Here is a 22,500-nt window from a genome sequence, read left to right as displayed (position 1 = left end):
GAAATCACATGTAGATGATGGTCACTCATATTAACAGAACGTGCAAGTCCCGGGTGCAACGACGTGCGGTCCTTCTGAATCCCGGTGTGCACTTTGAACAAGTCAGAATAACTGTCCACGTTATTTACTTTTCCTCAGCCAACAAGACGAGTAACAAACAGCAAAATCACTAGCCTGTCAATCTACTATTCCCCATAGTAGAAAAGTTGACCTAGTCTATTGGTCAGCTTGTAGAGAAAAATAAATAGCCTATTCCAAACAGACTCTGAGACATTTGTGGGACGATACATCCAAAATTCGTACAGCCAGTAGACCTAGACTACATTATTTATTTTTTTAAGCAATTTGTCTGATGCAACAGATCAGAATGTTTAAAATGTTGATAAACTATTATTTATTCACGTTTTAAGAGCAGCAAGGCGCACAAGGCAGTAGGCTACGCACGAATGTGCATCCCATAATGCAATTAGCGGTAAAAAAACAGCGCAGTCAAAAGCGCACCGCACGTGAAAGATATGTAAATATCCATTAGAAACGTAGAAAGAGGGGAGATGTAATAGGCAACAACTACATGGGTTGCTAATAGGACTAGGATCGTGCCTTGGGGCGACTGGACAATGAAAGGAAGCTGATATCAAATAATTGCCTCCACAGACATGGGTTGAAGCGAATTAAGACATGCCTCATAACATGTAGTAAAAACGTTCAGCTTTTTAAACAATTAAGTAGATGTTTTTGAAAATGCACGCTGCCTCCAGCTCATTGCAAAGTGGTGTGTGACGCGCTGATGAAGCCTGCCTTCCGTTTCCTATGTATTTCGCAATTTGCAAATATGAATACTATTAAAATGATATAATTTGCATCTCTCAGACAGAATTTATGTTCTAAAGTCCTGTGTCTGTACAGTATTCATCCCGCTTGTCACACCCTGACCATAGTTTGCTTTGTATGTTTCTATGTTTTGGTTGGTGTGAGCTGGGTGGGCATTCTATGTTACATGTCTAGTTTGTCTATTTCTATGTTTTCGGCCTAGTATGGTTCTCAATCAGAGGCAGGTGTCATTAGTTGTCTCTGATTGAGAATCATACTTAGGTAGTCTGGGTTGCACTGTTTGTTTGTGGGTGATTGTCTATGTTGATGGCTTGTTTCAGCGCAGCTCGCGTTAGCTTCACGGTTGTTATTTCGTTTATTGTTTTTGTATAGTGTTTCAGTGTTCAGTTCTTTCTTTAATTAAACATTCAACGTGAACACATATCACGCCGCATTTGGGTCCTCCGATCCTTCTCGCCTCTCCTCTTCAGATGAAGAGGAGGACGACCGTGACACCTCTTGTGTTATTTCCCTGTTTTGTTGCATTATAACCTGTAATTTAAATTGATTTTTATTTGGATTTCCTGTAATGGACAAACACAAAATAGTCCAAATTGGTGAAATGAAATAAAAAATAAAAAAAAACTGAAAGTAGTGTGTGTATATGTATTCACCCCTTTTACTATGAAGTCTCTAAATAAGATCTTCTGCAACCAATTACCTTCAGAAGTCACATAATTAGGTAAAGTCCACCTGTGTGCAATCTGTGTCACATGATCTGTCACATGATCTCCGTATATATATATATACACCTGTTCTGAAAGGCCCCAGAGTCTGCAACACCACTAAGCAAGTGGGCACCACCAAGCAAGCGGCACCAGGAAGACCAAGGAGCTCTCCAAACAGGTCGGGGACAAAGTTGCGGAGAAGTACAGATCAGGGTTGGGTTATAAAAAAATGTCAGAAACTTTGAACATCCCACAGAGCATCATTAAATCCATTATTTTTAAAAATTTAAGTAATGTGGCACCACGACAAACCTGCGAAGAGAGGGCCGCCCACCAAAACTTACGGACCAGGCAAGGAGGGCATTAATCGGAGAGGAAACAAGCAGACCAAAGATCACCCTGAAGGAGCTGCAAAGCTCCACAGCGGAGATTGGATTATCTGTCCATAGGACTAATTTAAACTGTACACTCCACTAGCTAGATGTGCCAAGCTTATAGAGACATACCCAAGAGACTTGCAGCTGTAATTGCTGCAAAAGGTGGCTCTACAAAGCATTGACTTTGGTGGGGTAAATATTTCTGCACCCTCAAGTTTTCAGTTTTTATTGTCTTATTTCTTGTTTGTTTCACAACAAAAAATATTTTGCATCTTCAAAGTGGTAGGTAGGTATGTGTAAATCAAATGATTCAACCCCCCCCCAAAAAAATATATTTTTATTCCAGGCAACAAAAATAGGAAAAAGTCATTGTATGCTGTACGCCTGTGATAAACAGGATACATAATGAATGTACTGTATACACGCGCCAGTTTAATTCCACTAAATTATGCAAAATTAACCATTTACTGCAGTGGGCTACGAGTGATTCTTGGTAGTCTAAAACAAATCTACTTTAGAAAAAAAAAGTACACACCTCACATGAGCTTAAAAATAGTCAGACACCAGTACCAAGTCAGATATAGAGTTGAAAAGTATTACATTTAGAGTTTGCATCCCAATATTTACACTTTTTATATACATTCCAAGTGTCCCCATACCCTCCGTAGCGCCTTGCGGTCGGATGCCAAGCAGTTGCCATAGCGACGCAGCTCTAGCTCTTTCGGAGGGCCCAAATCGTCTCCTGAGGGGGGAAGAGGTGTTGTCGTGCCCTCTTCATCACCGTGTTGGTGTGTTTGGGACATGATCGGTACTTAGCGATGTGGACACCGAGGAACGGGAAGGTCTCGACCCGTTCCACTACAGCCCCGTCGATGTGCTCGGCACGCCGCTTCCTGTAGTCCACGATCAGCTCCTTTTGTCTTGCTGACGTTGAGGGAGAGGTGGTTGTCCTGGCACCACACTGCCAGGTCTCTGACCTCTTCCTTATAGGCTGCCTCGTCGTCGTTGGTGATCAGGGAATACAGGAGGGGACTAAACCCTGAGAGGTTTGTGTGTTTGTGCATGTCTTACATTAAAGGTGTAAGAGTCTTACGTAAGGGGCGTGGCCAAGACATCCCTTTGCCAGGTCTCTGACCTCTTCCTTATAGGCTGCCTCGTCGTTGGTGATCAGGGAATACAGGAGGGGACCCCTGAGGCGTGTCTTACATTAATAAGGGTGTAAGAGTCTTACGTAAGGGGCGTGGCCAAGACATCCCTATGAATGTTTAATGAGCCTCTCATGTCACGTCAGCGTAGATCTGCACTCCCCAAAAACACCTCCTGTGATTACGTGTGTAAGAGAGATGTGTGTGTGTGGGGCGAGGGAGGGAGGGGGGGGGGGGGCTTTATGTGCGTAACAGAGAAAGAGGAAGACAGAGAGACAGGGAGAGAGACAGGGAGAGGGACAGGGAGAGAGACAGAGGGACAGAGAGAGAGAGAGAGAGAGAGAGAGAGAGAGAGAGAACCATCTGTTGTTGTGTCTGAGTGTCTGAGATGTTGATGTTTTTACTGCTGTGTTGTGTTGGGTTGTGTTCCTCCCACCCACAAACACACACATTACCAGTCCATTGTTACAGCAGGGTTTGGGCTTGTATGGGCTCAGACCTGTCAAACCATGGCCTTGTTATGCACTCACTCTGAACAATGATAACACACACACACACACACACACACACACACACACACACATACACACACACACATGGTGTGTGATGGTGACATTACATGGAGGAATCTGGCGGGACGGAGGGCAGACTGATCAAAAAAAAATAGACTTTGATTTTTTTGGGGACGATTTTGAAAAAGGTCCGGAGAAAAAATAGACTACGTACCATAAAAACCCCATGATGCTCAGAGGCGAGGCGTGGTGCTCAGACGACTGTATCACAACAGTTTACAATGCTCTAACAAGCTGTGAGAAAACGTAATAATAATTTGTATTTATTATGGATCCCCATTAGTTCCTGCCAAGGCAGCAGCTACTATTCCCTGGGGTTTATTATGGATCCCCATTAGTTCCTGCCAAGGCAGCAGCTTCTCTTCCTGGGGTTTATTATGGATCCCCATTAGTTCCTGTCAAGACAGCAGCTACTATTCCCTGGGGTTTATTATGGATCCCCATTAGTTCCTGCCAAGGCAGCAGCTTCTCTTCCTGGGGTTTATTATGGATCCCCATTAGTTCCTGTCAAGGCAGCAGCTACTCTTCCTGGGGTTTATTATGGATCCCCATTAGTTCCTGCCAAGGAAGCAGCTACTCTTCCTGGGGTTTATTATGGATCCCCATTAGTTCCTGCCAAGGCAGCAGCTTCTCTTCCTGGGGTTTATTATGGATCCCCATTAGTTCCTGTCAAGGCAGCAGCTACTCTTCCTGGGGTTTATTATGGATCCCCATTAGTTCCTGCCAAGGAAGCAGCTACTCTTCCTGGGGTTTATTATGGATCCCCATTAGTTCCTGCCAAGGCAGCAGCTTCTCTTCCTGGGGTTTATTATGGATCCCCATTAGTTCCTGCCAAGGCAGCAGCTTCTCTTCCTGGGGTTTATTATGGATCCCCATTAGTTCCTGCCAAGGCAGCAGCTACTCTTCCTGGGGTTTATTATGGATCCCCTTCCTGGGGTCCGGCAAAATTAGGGCAGTTTATACAATTTAAAAAACATCCAAATGCATTAATTACAGAAATCACAACGCACTATGTGTGTGCCCTCAGTCCACGTACTCCACTACCACATGTGTGTGCCCTCAGTCCCCATACTCCACTACCACATGTGTGTGTATAGTGTGTATCTTATCATGTGTATGTGCCTATGTTTGTGTAACTTCACAGTCCCCGCTCTTCCATAAGGTGTATTTTTGGAATAGTGGAATTTACCTGATGGAAACAGCATGTTGTTTTTAATTATTTGGTTTTAAGCCCCCCCCCTCCATAGCCCTAATAACCATTCATAATCAATACCTTAACTTAAAGGGATGATCCACCCCCCCCAAAAATAGAAATCATTAAAGCTCCTGTCAATTTGGTGGGAGACTATTTTCTATCAGTGGATAAAAAAAAACAACATTATTATTATTATATTTTTTTTGTGTAAATCCCATGATTTAACTGTGCCGTGTTCTGTGTCTGTGGAAATCAGGAAATCATGTAGGAACTCATCATAGCTACACGATTCTCATCACTGGAGATAACAGACTCTGCATGACACCTTGTGAAACAATGACCTGCAGGTCACCTAATAGACTTGTTCTTGAACACATCCGTCTGTTACCTAATAGACATAACTGTAACTCAGAAGGGTTGGAGTGTAGGGGTTAGGCTGTAACCCAGAAGGGTTGGAGTGTAGGGGTTAGGGTGTAACTCAGAAGGGTTGGAGTGTAGGGGTTAGGGTGTAACCCAGAAGGGTTGGAGTGTAGGGGTTAGGGTGTAACCCAGAAGGGTTGGAGTGTAGGGGTTAGGGTGTAACCCAGAATGGTTGGAGTGTAGGGGTTAGGGTGTAACCCAGAATGGTTGGAGTGTAGGGGTTAGGCTGTAACCCATAATGGTTGGAGTGTAGGGGTTAGGGTGTAACCCAGAAGGGTTGGAGTGGAGGGGTTAGGGTGTAACCCAGAATGGTTGGAGTGTAGGGGTTAGGGTGTAACCCAGAAGGGTTGGAGTGGAGGGGTTAGGGTGTAACCCAGAATGGTTGGAGTGTAGGGGTTAGGGTGTAACTCAGAAGGGTTGGAGTGTAGGGGTTAGGGTGTAACTCAGAAGGGTTGGAGTGTAGGGGTTAGGGTGTAACTCAGAAGGGTTGGAGTGTAGGGGTTAGGGTGTAACCCAGAATGGTTGGAGTGTAGGGGTTAGGGTGTAACTCAGAAGGGTTGGAGTGTAGGGGTTAGGGTGTAACCCAGAATGGTTGGAGTGTAGGGGTTAGGGTGTAACTCAGAAGGGTTGGAGTGTAGGGGTTAGGGTGTAACTCAGAAGGGTTGGAGTGTAGGGGTTAGGGTGTAACTCAGAAGGGTTGGAGTGTAGGGGTTAGGGTGTAACCCAGAAGGGTTGGAGTGTAGGGGTTAGGGTGTAACCCAGAAGGGTTGGAGTGTAGGGGTTAGGGTGTAACTCAGAAGGGTTGGAGTGTAGGGGTTAGGGTGTAACTCAGAAGGGTTGGAGTGTAGGGGTTAGGGTGTAACTCAGAAGGGTTGGAGTGTAGGGGTTAGGGTGTAACTCAGAAGGGTTGGAGTGTAGGGGTTAGGGTGTAACTCAGAAGGGTTGGAGTGTAGGGGTTAGGGTGTAACCCAGAATGGTTGGAGTGTAGGGGTTAGGGTGTAACTCAGAAGGGTTGGAGTGTAGGGGTTAGGGTGTAACTCAGAATGGTTGGAGTGTAGGGGTTAGGGTGTAACCCAGAAGGGTTGGAGTGGAGGGGTTAGGGTGTAACCCAGAATGGTTGGAGTGTAGGGGTTAGGGTGTAACCCAGAAGGGTTGGAGTGGAGGGGTTAGGGTGTAACCCAGAATGGTTGGAGTGTAGGGGTTAGGGTGTAACCCAGAAGGGTTGGAGTGGAGGGGTTAGGGTGTAACCCAGAATGGTTGGAGTGTAGGGGTTAGGGTGTAACTCAGAAGGGTTGGAGTGTAGGGGTTAGGGTGTAACTCAGAAGGGTTGGAGTGTAGGGGTTAGGGTGTAACTCAGAAGGGTTGGAGTGTAGGGGTTAGGGTGTAACCCAGAATGGTTGGAGTGTAGGGGTTAGGGTGTAACTCAGAAGGGTTGGAGTGTAGGGGTTAGGGTGTAACCCAGAATGGTTGGAGTGTAGGGGTTAGGGTGTAACTCAGAAGGGTTGGAGTGTAGGGGTTAGGGTGTAACTCAGAAGGGTTGGAGTGTAGGGGTTAGGGTGTAACTCAGAAGGGTTGGAGTGTAGGGGTTAGGGTGTAACCCAGAAGGGTTGGAGTGTAGGGGTTAGGGTGTAACCCAGAAGGGTTGGAGTGTAGGGGTTAGGGTGTAACTCAGAAGGGTTGGAGTGTAGGGGTTAGGGTGTAACTCAGAAGGGTTGGAGTGTAGGGGTTAGGGTGTAACTCAGAAGGGTTGGAGTGTAGGGGTTAGGGTGTAACTCAGAAGGGTTGGAGTGTAGGGGTTAGGGTGTAACTCAGAAGGGTTGGAGTGTAGGGGTTAGGGTGTAACCCAGAATGGTTGGAGTGTAGGGGTTAGGGTGTAACTCAGAAGGGTTGGAGTGTAGGGGTTAGGGTGTAACTCAGAATGGTTGGAGTGTAGGGGTTAGGGTGTAACCCAGAATGGTTGGAGTGTAGACATACTTGTTCTTGAACACATCCGTCTGTTTATGTTGTCGTGACAAAGTTGACACTTCGCTTAGATTCGCTACGTTTTGATTTATTTAACTAGGCAATTCAGTTTAGAAGAAAAAAATCTTATTTTTTCAGTGACGGCCTAGGAACAGTGGGTTAACTGCCTTGTTCAGGGGAACAATGACAGATTTGTTCTACCTTTGTCAGCTCAGGGATTCGATCTTGCAACCTTTCGGTTACTAGTCCAACACTAACCACTAGGCTACCCTGCCGCCCCAATTTAAACAGTGTACCAAATTATTCAACTCTTGTTTGTCATTCAAGTGCCGTGCACGCAATGCGTTGTGGGAAACAGAGATATTTCAGAAAGGAGGAGATAGGAATCCCATTTGGAGGAGTTGAATGGAGTAACGTCCCACCCAACCGACTGTAGACCCATCGGATTCACGTTGTCATGCTGCAACACACGGTTGCTAAGCTAATCGTCACACAATCCCTTCTCAAAGTCACGGTATATGAGTCGAGAAACCTGCCTATTTTCCTCGAAATTACGCAATGTCACTATTCCAAAGATATACGGTATTTACAGAGAACAAGTTAATGATCTCACATCTTGGAAAATATTTGCAATGTTGTACTTCTTGTTCACGACATTCATGCTAATGTTTGGTATTTGGGCTAGCGCCCAATTGATTCCCATTCACTCCTTGAAGGACAGCTCTCCTTGTCCCAGAATTGCCCAGAATCCACCACGCGGCCCATTGACGACACATGGGCAATGTACACAATGGGCATTAATACGATTCTAATGGGTGTTTCGTATCTCCTCAGAAGTATCTCTGTGGGAAAGAAACATACTCTGCTCTCTCTCTCAGAGACAAACTACAAGTTGAACTCGGTGAGATAGGCTCCTAAATTGCTAGTGCAGTTTGTTTAAGGAGATTTTACAGCTAGCTAGCTACTTCACATGCTGATTCTGACTTTGGAATTATTGTGTGTAGCTATGTTTTCTTGCCAGCTAGCTAGCTAGCCCAGAGAGAGAGAGGGAGCATTGCATTGTGGGTTTTGTAGTAGACTTGAGTTGCAACAGAATTCCAGGAATTTGTGGTTTGGTTTCCATTTAATTGTTTGTATTTTAATCTTCCAGAATTAACCCTGTAACCATGCAGAATTAACCCTGTAACCATGCAGAATTATCCCTGTAACCATGCAGAATTAACCCTGTAACCATGCAGAATTAACCCTGTAACCATGCAGAATTATCCCTGTAACCATGCAGAATTAACCCTGGAACCATGCAGAATTGTGAGGGAGGGAGGGAATGAGGGAGGGAATGAGGGAGGGAGAGAGGGAGGGAGAGAATGAGGGAGGTAGGGAGGGAGAGAGGGAAGAAGGGAGGGAATGAGGGAGGGAGGGAGAGAGGGAGGGAGGGAATGAGGGAGGTAGGGAGGGAGGGAGAGAGGGAGGGAGGGAATGAGGGAGGTAGGGAGGGAGGGAGAGAGGGAGGGAGGGAATAGGGAGGTAGGGAGGGAGAGAGAGAGGGAGGGAGGTCGTATGGCGTTTGGGGACGGGAACATTCCAATGACTACAACCCTGTGTGGGAACAGAGCAGAGCAGAGCAGAACAGAACAGAACAGAACAGAACAGAACAGAGCAGAATGGTTGAAGAGAAAATAATGTACTTAGTTGATGAAAGAAACGGTGGAGAGGAGGGGTTAGGGTGTAACCCAGAAGGAGTAGAGGGGTTAGGGTGTAACCCAGAAGGAGTGGAGGGGTTAGGGTGTAACCCAGAAGGAGTGGAGTGGAGGGGTTAGGGTGTAACCCAGAAGGAGTGTAGGGGTTAGGGTGTAACCCAGAAGGAGTGTAGGGGTTAGGGTGTAACCCAGAAGGAGTAGAGGGGTTAGGGTGTAACCCAGAAGGAGTGGAGGGGTTAGGGTGTAACCCAGAAGGAGTGGAGGGGTTAGGGTGTAACCCAGAAGGAGTGTAGGGGTTAGGGTGTAACCCAGAAGGAGTGTAGGGGTTAGGGTGTAACCCAGAAGGAGTGTAGGGGTTAGGGTGTAACCCAGAAGGAGTGTAGGGGTTAGGGTGTAACCCAGAAGGAGTGTAGGGGTTAGGGTGTAACCCAGAAGGAGTGGAGGGGTTAGGGTGTAACCCAGAAGGAGTGTAGGGGTTAGGGTGTAACCCAGAAGGAGTGTAGGGGTTAGGGTGTAACCCAGAAGGAGTGGAGGGGTTAGGGTGTAACCCAGAAGGAGTGGAGGGGTTAGGGTGTAACCCAGAAGGAGTGGAGGGGTTAGGGTGTAACCCAGAAGGAGTGGAGGGGTTAGGGTGTAACCCAGAAGGAGTAGAGGGGTTAGGGTGTAACCCAGAAGGAGTGGAGGGGTTAGGGTGTAACCCAGAAGGAGTGGAGGGGTTAGGGTGTAACCCAGAAGGAGTGGAGGGGTTAGGGTGTAACCCAGAAGGAGTGGAGGGGTTAGGGTGTAACCCAGAAGCAGTAGAGGGGTTAGGGTATAACCCAGAAGGAGTAGAGGGGTTAGGGTGTAACCCAGAAGGAGTTGGAGGGGTTAGGGTGTAACCCAGAAGGAGTGGAGGGGTTAGGGTGTAACCCAGAAGGAGTGGAGTGGAGGGGTTAGGGTGTAACCCAGAAGGAGTGGAGTGTAGGGGTTAGGGTGTAACCCAGAAGGAGTGGAGGGGTTAGGGTGTAACCCAGAAGGAGTAGAGGGGTTAGGGTGTAACCCAGAAGGAGTGGAGTGTAGGGGTTAGGGTGTAACCCAGAAGGAGTGGAGTGGAGGGGTTAGGGTGTAACCCAGAAGGAGTGGAGTGGAGGGGTTAGGGTGTAACCCAGAAGGAGTGGAGTGTAGGGGTTAGGGTGTAACCCAGAAGGAGTGGAGGGGTTAGGGTGTAACCCAGAAGGAGTGGAGTGTAGGGGTTAGGGTGTAACCCAGAAGGAGTGGAGTGGAGGGGTTAGGGTGTAACCCAGAAGGAGTGGAGTGGAGGGGTTAGGGTGTAACCCAGAAGGAGTGGAGTGTAGGGGTTAGGGTGTAACCCAGAAGGAGTGGAGGGGTTAGGGTGTAACCCAGAAGGAGTAGAGGGGTTAGGGTGTAACCCAGAAGGAGTGGAGGGGTTAGGGTGTAACCCAGAAGGAGTGGAGGGGTTAGGGTGTAACCCAGAAGGAGTAGAGGGGTTAGGGTGTAACCCAGAAGGAGTAGAGGGGTTAGGGTGTAACCCAGAAGGAGTAGAGGGGTTAGGGTGTAACCCAGAAGGAGTGGAGGGGTTAGGGTGTAACCCAGAAGGAGTGGAGGGGTTAGGGTGTAACCCAGAAGGAGTGGAGTGGAGTGGAGGGGTTAGGGTGTAACCCAGAAGAAGTGGAGTGGAGCGGTTAGGGTGTAACCCAGAAGGAGTGGAGGGGTTAGGGTGTAACCCAGAAGGAGTGGAGGGGTTAGGGTGTAACCCAGAAGGGTTGGAGTGTAGGGGTTAGGGTGTAACTCAGAAGGGTTGGAGTGTAGGGGTTAGGGTGTAACCCAGAAGGAGTGGAGTGGAGTGGAGGGGTTAGGGTGTAACCCAGAAGGAGTGTAGTGGAGCGGTTAGGGTGTAACCCAGAAGGAGTGGAGGGGTTAGGGTGTAACCCAGAAGGAGTGTAGGGGTTAGGGTGTAACCCAGAAGGGTTAGAGTGTAGGGGTTAGGGTGTAACCCAGAAGGAGTGGAGTGGAGGGGTTAGGGTGTAACCCAGAAGGAGTGGAGTGGAGGGGTTAGGGTGTAACCCAGAAGGAGTGGAGTGGAGGGGTTAGGGTGTAACCCAGAAGGAGTGGAGTGGAGCGGTTAGGGTGTAACCCAGAAGGAGTGGAGGGGTTAGGGTGTAACCCAGAAGGAGTGGAGGGGTTAGGGTGTAACCCAGAAGGAGTGGAGGGGTTAGGGTGTAACCCAGAAGGAGTGGAGGGGTTAGGGTGTAACCCAGAAGGAGTGGAGGGGTTAGAGTGTAACCCAGAAGGAGTGGAGGGGTTAGGGTGTAACCCAGAAGGAGTGGAGGGGTTAGGGTGTAACCCAGAAGGAGTGGAGGGGTTAGGGTGTAACCCAGAAGGAGTGGAGGGGTTAGAGTGTAACCCAGAAGGAGTGTAGGGGTTAGGGTGTAACCCAGAAGGAGTGTAGGGGTTAGGGTGTAACCCAGAAGGAGTGGAGGGGTTAGGGTGTAACCCAGAAGGAGTGGAGGGGTTAGAGTGTAACCCAGAAGGAGTGTAGGGGTTAGGGTGTAACCCAGAAGGAGTGTAGGGGATAGGGTGTAACCCAGAAGGGGTGTAGGGGTTAGGGTGTAACCCAGAAGGGTTGGAGTGTAACCAAGAAGATACCAAAGACAGAATGTTAATTTCATAACCAGCGTTCAATGGTTTCATTAAATTATGAAAGAATTTCTCAAATGTCCCCATTTTTTTTACCCCCCCCAGAACAACAGTTTAGTACGTTCCTTTTACCCCCCCCAGAACAACAGTTTAGTACGTTCCTTTTACCCCCCCCAGAACAACAGTTTAGTACGTTCCTTTTACCCCCCCCAGAACAACAGTTTAGTACGTTCCTTTTACCCCCCCCAGAACAACAGTTTAGTACGTTCCTTTTACCCCCCCCCAGAACAACAGTTTAGTACGTTCCTTTTACCCCCCCAGAACAACAGTTTAGTACGTTCCTTTTACCCCCCCAGAACAACAGTTTAGTACGTTCCTTTTACCCCCCCCAGAACAACAGTTTAGTACGTTCCTTTTACCCCCCCAGAACAACAGTTTAGTACGTTCCTTTTACCCCCCCAGAACAACAGTTTAGTACGTTCCTTTTACCCCCCCCCCAGAACAACAGTTTAGTACGTTCCTTTTACCCCCCCAGAACAACAGTTTAGTACGTTCCTTTTACCCCCCCCCCCCAGAACAACAGTTTAGTACGTTCCTTTTACCCCCCCCCCAGAACAACAGTTTAGTACGTTCCTTTTACCCCCCCAGAACAACAGTTTAGTACGTTCCTTTTACCCCCCCAGAACAACAGTTTAGTACGTTCCTTTTACCCCCCCCAGAACAACAGTTTAGTACGTTCCTTTTACCCCCCCAGAACAACAGTTTAGTACGTTCCTTTCTGAACAGTTACACCCCACTGCATTTTCTTTATCTATTCCATTGTTTCCTCCACACCAACCAGGACTAGTACATTCCCTTCTTTATCTAACTCATTTATCTCCCTCTCTCTCCTTCTCTCTCTCTCCTTCTCTCTCCTTCTCTCTCCTTCTCTCTCTCTCTCTCGTTAACTCTCTCTCCTTCTCTCTCCTTCTCTCTCTCTCCTTCTCTCTCCTTCTCTCTCTCTCCTTCTCTCTCTCCTTCTCTCTCCTTCTCTCTCTCTCTTCTCTCCTCCTCTCTCTCTCTCTCTCTCTCTCTCCTTCTCTCTCTCTCTCTCTCTCTTCTCTCTCTCTCTCTCTCTCTCCTTCTCTCTCTCTCTCTCTCTCCTTCTCTCTCTCCTTCTCTCCATTCAGACTTCCTTCCTTCCTCCACCACAACAGTTCCTTCTTCTCTTGTTTCTCTAATTGGATCATCTCTCTCTCTTTCTCTCTCTCTTTCTCTCTCCGTCCAGACTTGGTTCCTCCAGTCATCCACGGACCTCCCAAAGTCCCCTCCTCCTCTTCCTCCACCAGTCGGACCACGACCACCCGGTCTCCTCCCTACTATACCACGGCGCGACCAATCCTCACCACCTTCCCCGGTCAACGGTCCAGGACAACCACGACCGTGCGGAACCCTGCCGGTGGTGGCGTGGTCGTCCCCGGCGATAACCAGATCCCAGAGATCGTTAACCCCGGTAACGGCCATTAACGGAAATGAACTCATTCTGTTCCAATGTGTTATCGTATAATAATTGTACCTGTTTTTAACATGTACATCTCCGGTAGGTAACGGACGGTCGGTTCCAGCCATGGGTGTTCCCCCTCTGCCTCCCCAGCCCCCGGTCATACCCCCCCAGGACCACTGCTCCCCCAGGGTGACAGCTGAAGTGTCCTGGCCCAGAACCCAGCAGGGACAGATGGCCAAGCAGCCCTGTCCTGTAGGGACACTAGGTAACTACAGCCCTGTCCTGTAGGGACACTAGGTAACTACACTACTAACTACAGCCCTGTCCTGTAGGGACACTAGGTAACTACACTACTAACTACAGCCCTGTCCTGTAGGGACACTAGGTAACTACACTACTAACTACAGCCCTGTCCTGTAGGGACACTAGGTAACTACAGCCCTGTCCCGTAGGGACACTAGGTAACTACACTACTAACTACAGCCCTGTCCTGTAGAGACACTAGGTAACTAGACTACTAACTACAGCCCTGTCCTGTAGGGACACTAGGTAACTACAGCCCTGTCCTGTAGGGACACTAGGTAACTACACTACTAACTACAGCCCTGTCCTGTAGGGACACTAGGTAACTACAGCCCTGTCCCGTAGGGACACTAGGTAACTACACTACTAACTACAGCCCTGTCCTGTAGAGACACTAGGTAACTAGACTACTAACTACAGCCCTGTCCTATAGGGACACTATGTAACTACAGCCCTGTCCTGTAGGGACACTAGGTAACTACAGCCCTGTCCTGTAGGGACACTAGGTAACTAGACTACTAACTACAGCCCTGTCCTGTAGGGACACTAGGTAACTAGACTACTAACTACAGCCCTGTCCTGTAGGGACACTACTAACTACAGCCCTGTCCTGTAGGGACACTAGGTAACTACAGCCCTGTCCTGTAGGGACACTAGGTAACTAGACTACTAACTACAGCCCTGTCCTATAGGGACACTAGGTAACTACAGCCCTGTCCTGTAGGGACACTAGGGAACTACAGCCCTGTCCTGTAGGGACACTAGGTAACTAGACTACTAACTACAGCCCTGTCCTGTAGGGACACTAGGTAACTACAGCCTTGTCCTGTAGGGACACTAGGTAACTACAGCCCTGTCCTGTAGGGACACTAGGTAACTACAGCCCTGTCCTGTAGGGACACTAGGTAACTAGACTACTAACTACAGCCCTGTCCTGTAGGGACACTAGGTAACTACAGCCCTGTCCTGTAGGGACACTAGGTAACTACAGCTCTGTCCTATAGGGACACTAGGTAACTACAGCCCTGTCCTGTAGGGACACTAGGTAACTACAGCCCTGTCCTGTAGGGACACTAGGTAACTACAGCCCTGTCCTGTAGGGACACTAGGTAACTAGACTACTAACTACAGCCCAGTCAGATATAATACATGTAGTATATTATAGTAATCTACAGATATACAGTAGTTACTACAGTCAGATATAATACATGTAGTATATTATAGTAATCTACAGATATACAGTAGTTACTACAGTCAGATATAATACATGTAGTATAGACTACTAACTACAGCCCTGTCCTGTAGAGACACTAGGTAACTAGACTACTAACTACAGCCCTGTCCTATAGGGACACTATGTAACTACAGCCCTGTCCTGTAGGGACACTAGGTAACTACAGCCCTGTCCTGTAGGGACACTAGGTAACTAGACTACTAACTACAGCCCTGTCCTGTAGGGACACTAGGTAACTAGACTACTAACTACAGCCCTGTCCTGTAGGGACACTACTAACTACAGCCCTGTCCTGTAGGGACACTAGGTAACTACAGCCCTGTCCTGTAGGGACACTAGGTAACTAGACTACTAACTACAGCCCTGTCCTATAGGGACACTAGGTAACTACAGCCCTGTCCTGTAGGGACACTAGGTAACTACAGCCCTGTCCTGTAGGGACACTAGGTAACTAGACTACTAACTACAGCCCTGTCCTGTAGGGACACTAGGTAACTACAGCCTTGTCCTGTAGGGACACTAGGTAACTACAGCCCTGTCCTGTAGGGACACTAGGTAACTACAGCCCTGTCCTGTAGGGACACTAGGTAACTAGACTACTAACTACAGCCCTGTCCTGTAGGGACACTAGGTAACTACAGCCCTGTCCTGTAGGGACACTAGGTAACTACAGCTCTGTCCTATAGGGACACTAGGTAACTACAGCCCTGTCCTGTAGGGACACTAGGTAACTACAGCCCTGTCCTGTAGGGACACTAGGTAACTACAGCCCTGTCCTGTAGGGACACTAGGTAACTAGACTACTAACTACAGCCCAGTCAGATATAATACATGTAGTATATTATAGTAATCTACAGATATACAGTAGTTACTACAGTCAGATATAATACATGTAGTATATTATAGTAATCTACAGATATACAGTAGTTACTACAGTCAGATATAATACATGTAGTATATTATAGTAATTACATCTACAGATATACAGTAGTTACTACAGTCAGATATAATACATGTAGTATATTATAGTAATTACATCTACAGATATACAGTAGGAACTACAGTCAGATATAATACATGTAGTATATTATAGTAATTACATCTACAGATATACAGTAGTTACTACAGTCAGATATAATACATGTAGTATATTATAGTAATTATATATACAGATATACAGTAGTTACTACAGTCAGATATAATACATGTAGTATATTATAGTAATCTACAGATATACAGTAGTTACTACAGTCAGATATAATACATGTAGTATATTATAGTAATTACATCTACAGATATACAGTAGTTACTACAGTCAGATATAATACATGTAGTATATTATAGTAATTACATCTACAGATATACAGTAGTTACTACAGTCAGATATAATACATGTAGTATATTATAGTAATTACATCTACAGATATACAGTAGTTACTACAGTCAGATATAATACATGTTGTATATTATAGTAATTACATCTACAGATATACAGTAGTTACTACAGTCAGATATAATACATGTAGTATATTATAGTAATTACATCTACAGATATACAGTAGTTACTACAGTCAGATATAATACATGTAGTATATTATAGTAATTACATCTACAGATATACAGTAGTTACTACAGTCAGATATAATACATGTAGTATATTATAGTAATTATATCTACAGATATACAGTAGTTACTACAGTCAGATATAATACATGTAGTATATTATAGTAATTACATCTACATATATACAGTAGTTACTACAGTCAGATATAATACATGTAGTATATTATAGTAATTACATCTACAGATATACAGTAGTTACTACAGTCAGATATAATACATGTAGTATATTATAGTAATTACATCTACAGATATACAGTAGTTACTACAGTCAGATATAATACATGTAGTATATTATAGTAATTACATCTACAGATATACAGTAGTTACTACAGTCAGATATAATACATGTAGTATATTATAGTAATTACATGTTTTTTATACAGCAGAATCAAACATTGGAATCAGGGTTAGGGTTGGGGTGTTTAAGTCCTTGTAAAAAGGTCGTTGGGATCAGGATTAGGGTTGGGGTGTTCAAGTGCTTGTTTTAAGGTAGTTGGGATCAAGATTAGGGTTGGGGTGTTCAAGTGCTTGTTTTAAGGTAGTTGGGATCAGGATTAGGGTTGGGGTGTTTAAATCCTTGTAAAAAGGTAGTTGGGATCAGGATTAGGGTTGGGGTGTTTAAGTCCTTGTAAAAAGGTAGTTGGGATCAGGGCTGAGGTGTTTAAGTCATTGTAAAAAGGTAGTTGGGATCAGGATTAGGGTTGGGGTGTTTAAATCCTTGTAAAAAGGTAGTTGGGATCAGGATCAGGGTTGTGGTGTTTAAATCCTTGTAAAAAGGTAGTTGGGATCAGGATTAGGGTTGGGGTGTTTAAATCCTTGTAAAAAGGTAGTTGGGATCAGGATTAGGGTTGGGGTTGTCCTTGAAAATAAGGACAATTCCACACTCACTGGAAATAGTCTTTATAAGTTCACATCCTTTCCAGCAGTAAATACTATTTCCACCCAGTGCAGGTTTTTCATGTTCCAGACAGCAGACAATAAGTGTTTGACTAACACTACACACACAGAGCTTCTGTTATTTAAACAATGGAACAAGTAGGTTTCTGTCTGGCTTGTCTTTTCTTTAGAGCGTGGGTTGTTCTCTGTTAGAGCCTGGCTTTAAATTCTGTTAGAGCGTGGGTTGTTCTCTTTTAGAGCCTGGCTTTAAATTCTGTTAGAGCGTGGGTTGTTCTCTGTTAGAGCCTGGCTTTAAATTCTGTTAGAGCGTGGGTTGTTCTCTGTTAGAGCCTGGCTTTAAATTCTGTTAGAGCATGGGTTGTTCTCTGTTAGAGCCTGGCTTTACATTCTGTTAGAGCGTGGGTTGTTCTCTGTTAGAGCCTGGCTTTAAATTCTGTTAGAGCGTGGGTTGTTCTCTGTTAGAGCCTGGCTTTAAATTCTGTTAGAGCATGGGTTGTTCTCTGTTAGAGCCTGGCTTTAAATTCTGTTAGAGCATGGGTTGTTCTCTGTTAGAGCCTGGCTTTAAATTCTGTTAGAGCGTGGGTTGTTCTCTGTTAGAGCCTGGCTTTAAATTCTGTTAGAGCGTGGGTTGTTCTCTGTTAGAGCCTGGCTTTAAATTCTATTAGAGCGTGGTTTGTTCTCTGTTAGAGCCTGGCTTTAAATTCTGTTAGAGCGTGGGTTGTTCTCTGTTAGAGCCTGGCTTTACATTCTGTTAGAGCATGGGTTGTTCTCTGTTAGAGCCTGGCTTTAAATTCTGTTAGAGCGTGGGTTGTTCTCTGTTAGAGCCTGGCTTTACATTCTGTTAGAGCGTGGGTTGTTCTCTGTTAGAGCCTGGGTTGTTCTCTGTTAGAGCGTGGGTTGTTCTCTGTTAGAGCCTGGCTTTAAATTCTGTTAGAGCGTGGGTTGTTCTCTGTTAGAGCCTGGCTTTACATTCTGTTAGAGCGTGGGTTGTTCTCTGTTAGAGCCTGGCTTTAAATTCTGTTAGAGCGTGGGTTGTTCTCTGTTAGAGCCTGGCTTTAAATTCTGTTAGAGCGTGGGTTGTTCTCTGTTAGAGCCTGGCTTTAAATTCTGTTAGAGCGTGGGTTGTTCTCTGTTAGAGCCTGGCTTTAAATTCTGTTAGAGCGTGGGTTGTTCTCTGTTAGAATATGACTTTAAATCATGTTAGAGCTTTGGTTGTTCTCTGTTAGAGCGTGGGTTGTTCTCTGTTAGAGCCTGGCTTTAAATTCTGTTAGAGCGTGGGTTGTTCTCTGTTAGTGCCTGGCATTAAATTCTGTTAGAGCGTGGGTTGTTCTCTGTTAGAGCCTGGCTTTAAATTCTGTTAGAGCGTGGGTTGTTCTCTGTTAGAGCCTGGCTTTAAATTCTGTTAGAGCGTGGGTTGTTCTCTGTTAGAGCGTGAGTTGTTCTCTGTTAGAGCCTGGCTTTAAATTCTGTTAGAGCGTGGGTTGTTCTCTGTTAGAGCCTGGCTTTAAATTCTGTTAGAGCGTGGGTTGTTCTCTGTTAGAGCCTGGCTTTAAATTCTGTTAGAGCGTGGGTTGTTCTCTGTTAGAGTGTGAGTTGTTCTCTGTTACAGCGTGAGTTGTTCTCTGTTAGAGCGTGAGTTGTTCTCTGTTAGAGCGTGCGTTGTTCTGTTAGAGCGTGAGTTGTTCTGTTAGAGCGTGAGTTGTTCTCTGTTAGAGTGTGAGTTGTTCTCTGTTAGAGCGTGAATTGTTCTCTGTTAGAGCGTGAGTTGTTCTGTTAGAGTGTGAGTTGTTCTGTTAGAGCGTGAGTTGTTCTCTGTTAGAGTGTGAGTTGTTCTCTGTTAGAGCGTGAGTTGTTCTCTGTTAGAGCGTGAGTTGTTCTGTTGGAGCGTGAGTTGTTCTGTTAGAGTGTGAGTTGTTCTGTTAGAGCGTGAGTTGTTCTGTTAGAGCGTGAGGTGTTCTGTTAGAGCGTGAGTTGTTCTGTTAGAGCGTGCGTTGTTCTGTTAGAGCGTGAGTTGTTCTCTGTTAGAGCGTCAGTTGTTCTCTGTTAGAGCGTGAGATGTTCTGTTAGAGCGTGAGTTGTTCTCTGTTAGAGCGTGAGCTGTTCTCTGTTAGAGCGTGAGTTGTTCTGTTAGAGCGTGAGTTGTTCTCTGTTAGAGCGTCAGTTGTTCTCTGTTAGAGCGTGAGATGTTCTGTTAGAGCGTGAGATGTTCTGTTAGAGCGTGAGTTCTTCTCTGTTAGAGCGTGAGATGTTCTGTTAGAGCGTGAGATGTTCTGTTAGAGCGTGAGATGTTCTGTTAGAGCGTGAGTTGTTCTGTTAGAGCGTGAGTTGTTCTCTGTTAGAGCGTCAGTTGTTCTCTGTTAGAGCGTGAGATGTTCTGTTAGAGCGTGAGATGTTCTGTTAGAGCGTGAGTTGTTCTCTGTTAGAGCGTGAGATGTTCTGTTAGAGCGTGAGATGTTCTGTTAGAGCGTGAGATGTTCTGTTAGAGCGTGAGTTCTTCTCTGTTAGAGCGTGAGATGTTCTGTTAGAGCGTGAGATGTTCTGTTAGAGCGTGAGATGTTCTGTTAGAGCGTGAGTTGTTCTGTTAGAGCGTGAGTTGTTCTCTGTTAGAGCGTCAGTTGTTCTCTGTTAGAGCGTGAGATGTTCTGTTAGAGCGTGAGATGTTCTGTTAGAGCGTGAGTTGTTCTCTGTTAGAGCGTGAGCTGTTCTCTGTTAGAGCGTGAGTTCTTCTCTGTTAGAGCGTGAGATGTTCTGTTAGAGCGTGAGATGTTCTGTTAGAGCGTGAGATGTTCTGTTAGAGCGTGAGTTGTTCTCTGTTAGAGCGTGAGTTGTTCTGTTAGAGCGTGAGTTGCTCTCTGTTAGAGCGTGAGTTGTTCTCTGTTAGAGCGTGAGCTGTTCTCTGTTAGAGCGTGAGCTGTTCTCTGTTAGAGCGTGAGTTGTTCTCTGTTAGAGCGTGAGTTGTTCTGTTAGAGCGTGAGTTGTTCTGTTAGAGCGTGAGTTGTTCTGTTAGAGCGTGAGTTGTTCTGTTAGAGCGTGAGTTGTTCTGTTAGAGCGTGAGTTGTTCTGTTAGAGCGTGAGTTGTTCTGTTAGAGCGTGAGTTGTTCTCTGTTAGAGCGTGAGTTGTTCTCTGTTAGAGCGTGAGTTGTTCTGTTAGAGCGTGCGTTGTTCTCTGTTAGAGCGTGAGTTGTTCTGTTAGAGCGTGAGTTGTTCTCTGTTAGAGCGTGAGTTGTTCTCTGTTAGAGCGTTAGTTGTTCTGTTAGAGCGTGAGTTGTTCTGTTAGAGCGTGAGTTGTTCTCTGTTAGAGAGTGAGTTGCTCTCTGTTAGAGCGTGAGTTGTTCTGTTAGAGCGTGAGTTGTTCTCTGTTAGAGCGTTAGTTGTTCTGTTAGAGCGTGAGTTGTTCTGTTAGAGCGTGCGTTGTTCTGTTAGAGCGTGAGTTGTTCTGTTAGAGCGTGAGTTGTTCTCTGTTAGAGCGTGAGTTGTTCTGTTAGAGCGTGAGTTGTTCTGTTAGAGCGTGAGTTGTTCTGTTAGAGCGTGAGTTGTTCTGTTAGAGCGTGAGTTGTTCTGTTAGAGCGTGAGTTGTTCTGTTAGAGCGTGAGTTGTTCTCTGTTAGAGCGTGAGTTGTTCTCTGTTAGAGCGTTAGTTGTTCTGTTAGAGCGTGAGTTGTTCTGTTAGAGCGTGAGTTGTTCTCTGTTAGAGCGTGAGTTGTTCTCTGTTAGAGCGTGAGTTGTTCTCTGTTAGAGCGTGAGTTGTTCTGTTAGAGCGTGAGTTGTTCTCTGTTAGAGCGTTAGTTGTTCTGTTAGAGCGTGAGTTGTTCTGTTAGAGCGTGCGTTGTTCTGTTAGAGCGTGAGTTGTTCTGTTAGAGCGTTAGTTGTTCTGTTAGAGCGTGAGTTGTTCTGTTAGAGCGTGAGTTGTTCTCTGTTAGAGCGTGAGTTGTTCTCTGTTAGAGCGTGAGTTGTTCTGTTAGAGCGTGAGTTGTTCTCTGTTAGAGCGTGAGTTGTTCTGTTAGAGCGTTAGTTGTTCTGTTAGAGCGTGAGTTGTTCTGTTAGAGCGTGCGTTGTTCTGTTAGAGCGTGAGTTGTTCTGTTAGAGCGTGAGTTGTTCTGTTAGAGCGTGCGTTGTTCTGTTAGAGTGTGAGTTGTTCTGTTAGAGCGTGAGTTGTTCTCTGTTAGAGCGTGAGTTGTTCTGTTAGAGCGTGAGTTGTTCTGTTAGAGCGTGAGTTGTTCTGTTAGAGCGTGAGGTGTTCTGTTAGAGCGTGAGTTGTGTGATAACGTATAATATGAAACATGAACATCATATATAGGTCATGTTAACACTGTAACAACGTTCATTTCATGTGCCATGACAGGCATACATGCATATACAGCATACAATACATCTCATTATGAGAAACACACACACACACACACACACACAAACACAAATGTGTAGGGACGTGTGTTAGATTCAGATCACCAGTTCTTTAACCCCCCATAATGTCCGTCTCTGTCCTCTCCAGTACTAAGGTTGGTAAGTAGAGTATGACCCTACTGCTCAGACTCATGAATGTGAAACACTGTGCTTTGTCTGGTTAATTATCTCACACACACACACACACACACACACAGACACACAGACACACACACACACACACACGCACACAACCCCTGGCTCCTCCATACGTCCTGCCTCCCTGCCCACTCTCTGAATGTCAACGCTGTCTTACTGTGTTTGCTAAGCGTGTTGTCTTGGTGTTTGTGTGTCTTCCAGGCGTAGCTACATACGTGTGTGTTGCTCAGCAGGGCTACTGGGATCCCCAAGGCCCCGACATCAGCAACTGCACGTCTCCCTGGGTCAACCACATCATGCAGAAAGTGAGTAGGACTGCTGGCGGCGGCCATTGCGGCTACGCGGCTCTCCCATTGAAACACATTCTGGCGGCGGCCATTACGGCTCCCTCTCCCATTGAAACACATTCTGGCGGCGGCCATTACGGCTCCCTCTCCCATTGAAACACATTCTGGCGGCGGCCATTGCGGCTACGCGGCCCTCTCCCATTGAAACACATTCTGGCGGCGGCCATTACGGCTCCCTCTCCCATTGAAACACATTCTGGCGGCGGCCATTACGGCTCCCTCTCCCATTGAAACACATTCTGGCGGCGGCCATTACGGCTCCCTCTCCCATTGAAACACATTCTGGCGGCGGCCATTGCGGCTACGCGGCTCTCCCATTGAAACACATTCTAGGGCGTCCATTACGGATCTGGACCCAGGGGCAGTTTGTTCTCTCAGTTTCTCACGCATGGAGACACATTGGGGAAGATACTGGGGAAGATCTAGACTGTGCCCTAAAATGGCACTTAACAGGGTTCCATTTGGGAAACCTTGCCACCACTGTAGACGAGACGGGGTTGGTTCAGAGACTTCCTGTACTGTTTTGGCT

At 46.2% G+C, this 22,500-nt stretch overlaps 1 protein-coding gene across 1 annotated transcript in view; it reads left to right on the top strand.

Moving 5' to 3' along the window:
- LOC139405153 (adhesion G protein-coupled receptor L3-like) overlaps positions 1-22,500 on the top strand; it is a 146,716-nt gene that overhangs the window by 28,734 nt on the left and 95,482 nt on the right. Inside the window, exons 4-6 of the mRNA XM_071147571.1 lie at positions 12,811-13,035; positions 13,127-13,291; positions 21,826-21,929. Of these exons, the coding sequence (XP_071003672.1) occupies positions 12,811-13,035; positions 13,127-13,291; positions 21,826-21,929 (494 nt within the window). The remainder of the gene's footprint in view (positions 1-12,810; positions 13,036-13,126; positions 13,292-21,825; positions 21,930-22,500) is intronic.

The sequence above is a fragment of the Oncorhynchus clarkii genome, unplaced genomic scaffold (genome assembly GCF_045791955.1).
Source record: "Oncorhynchus clarkii lewisi isolate Uvic-CL-2024 unplaced genomic scaffold, UVic_Ocla_1.0 unplaced_contig_2530_pilon_pilon, whole genome shotgun sequence".
NCBI classification, from domain to species: Eukaryota; Metazoa; Chordata; class Actinopteri; order Salmoniformes; family Salmonidae; genus Oncorhynchus; species Oncorhynchus clarkii.
This window is presented reverse-complemented; position numbering and strand designations above follow the sequence as displayed.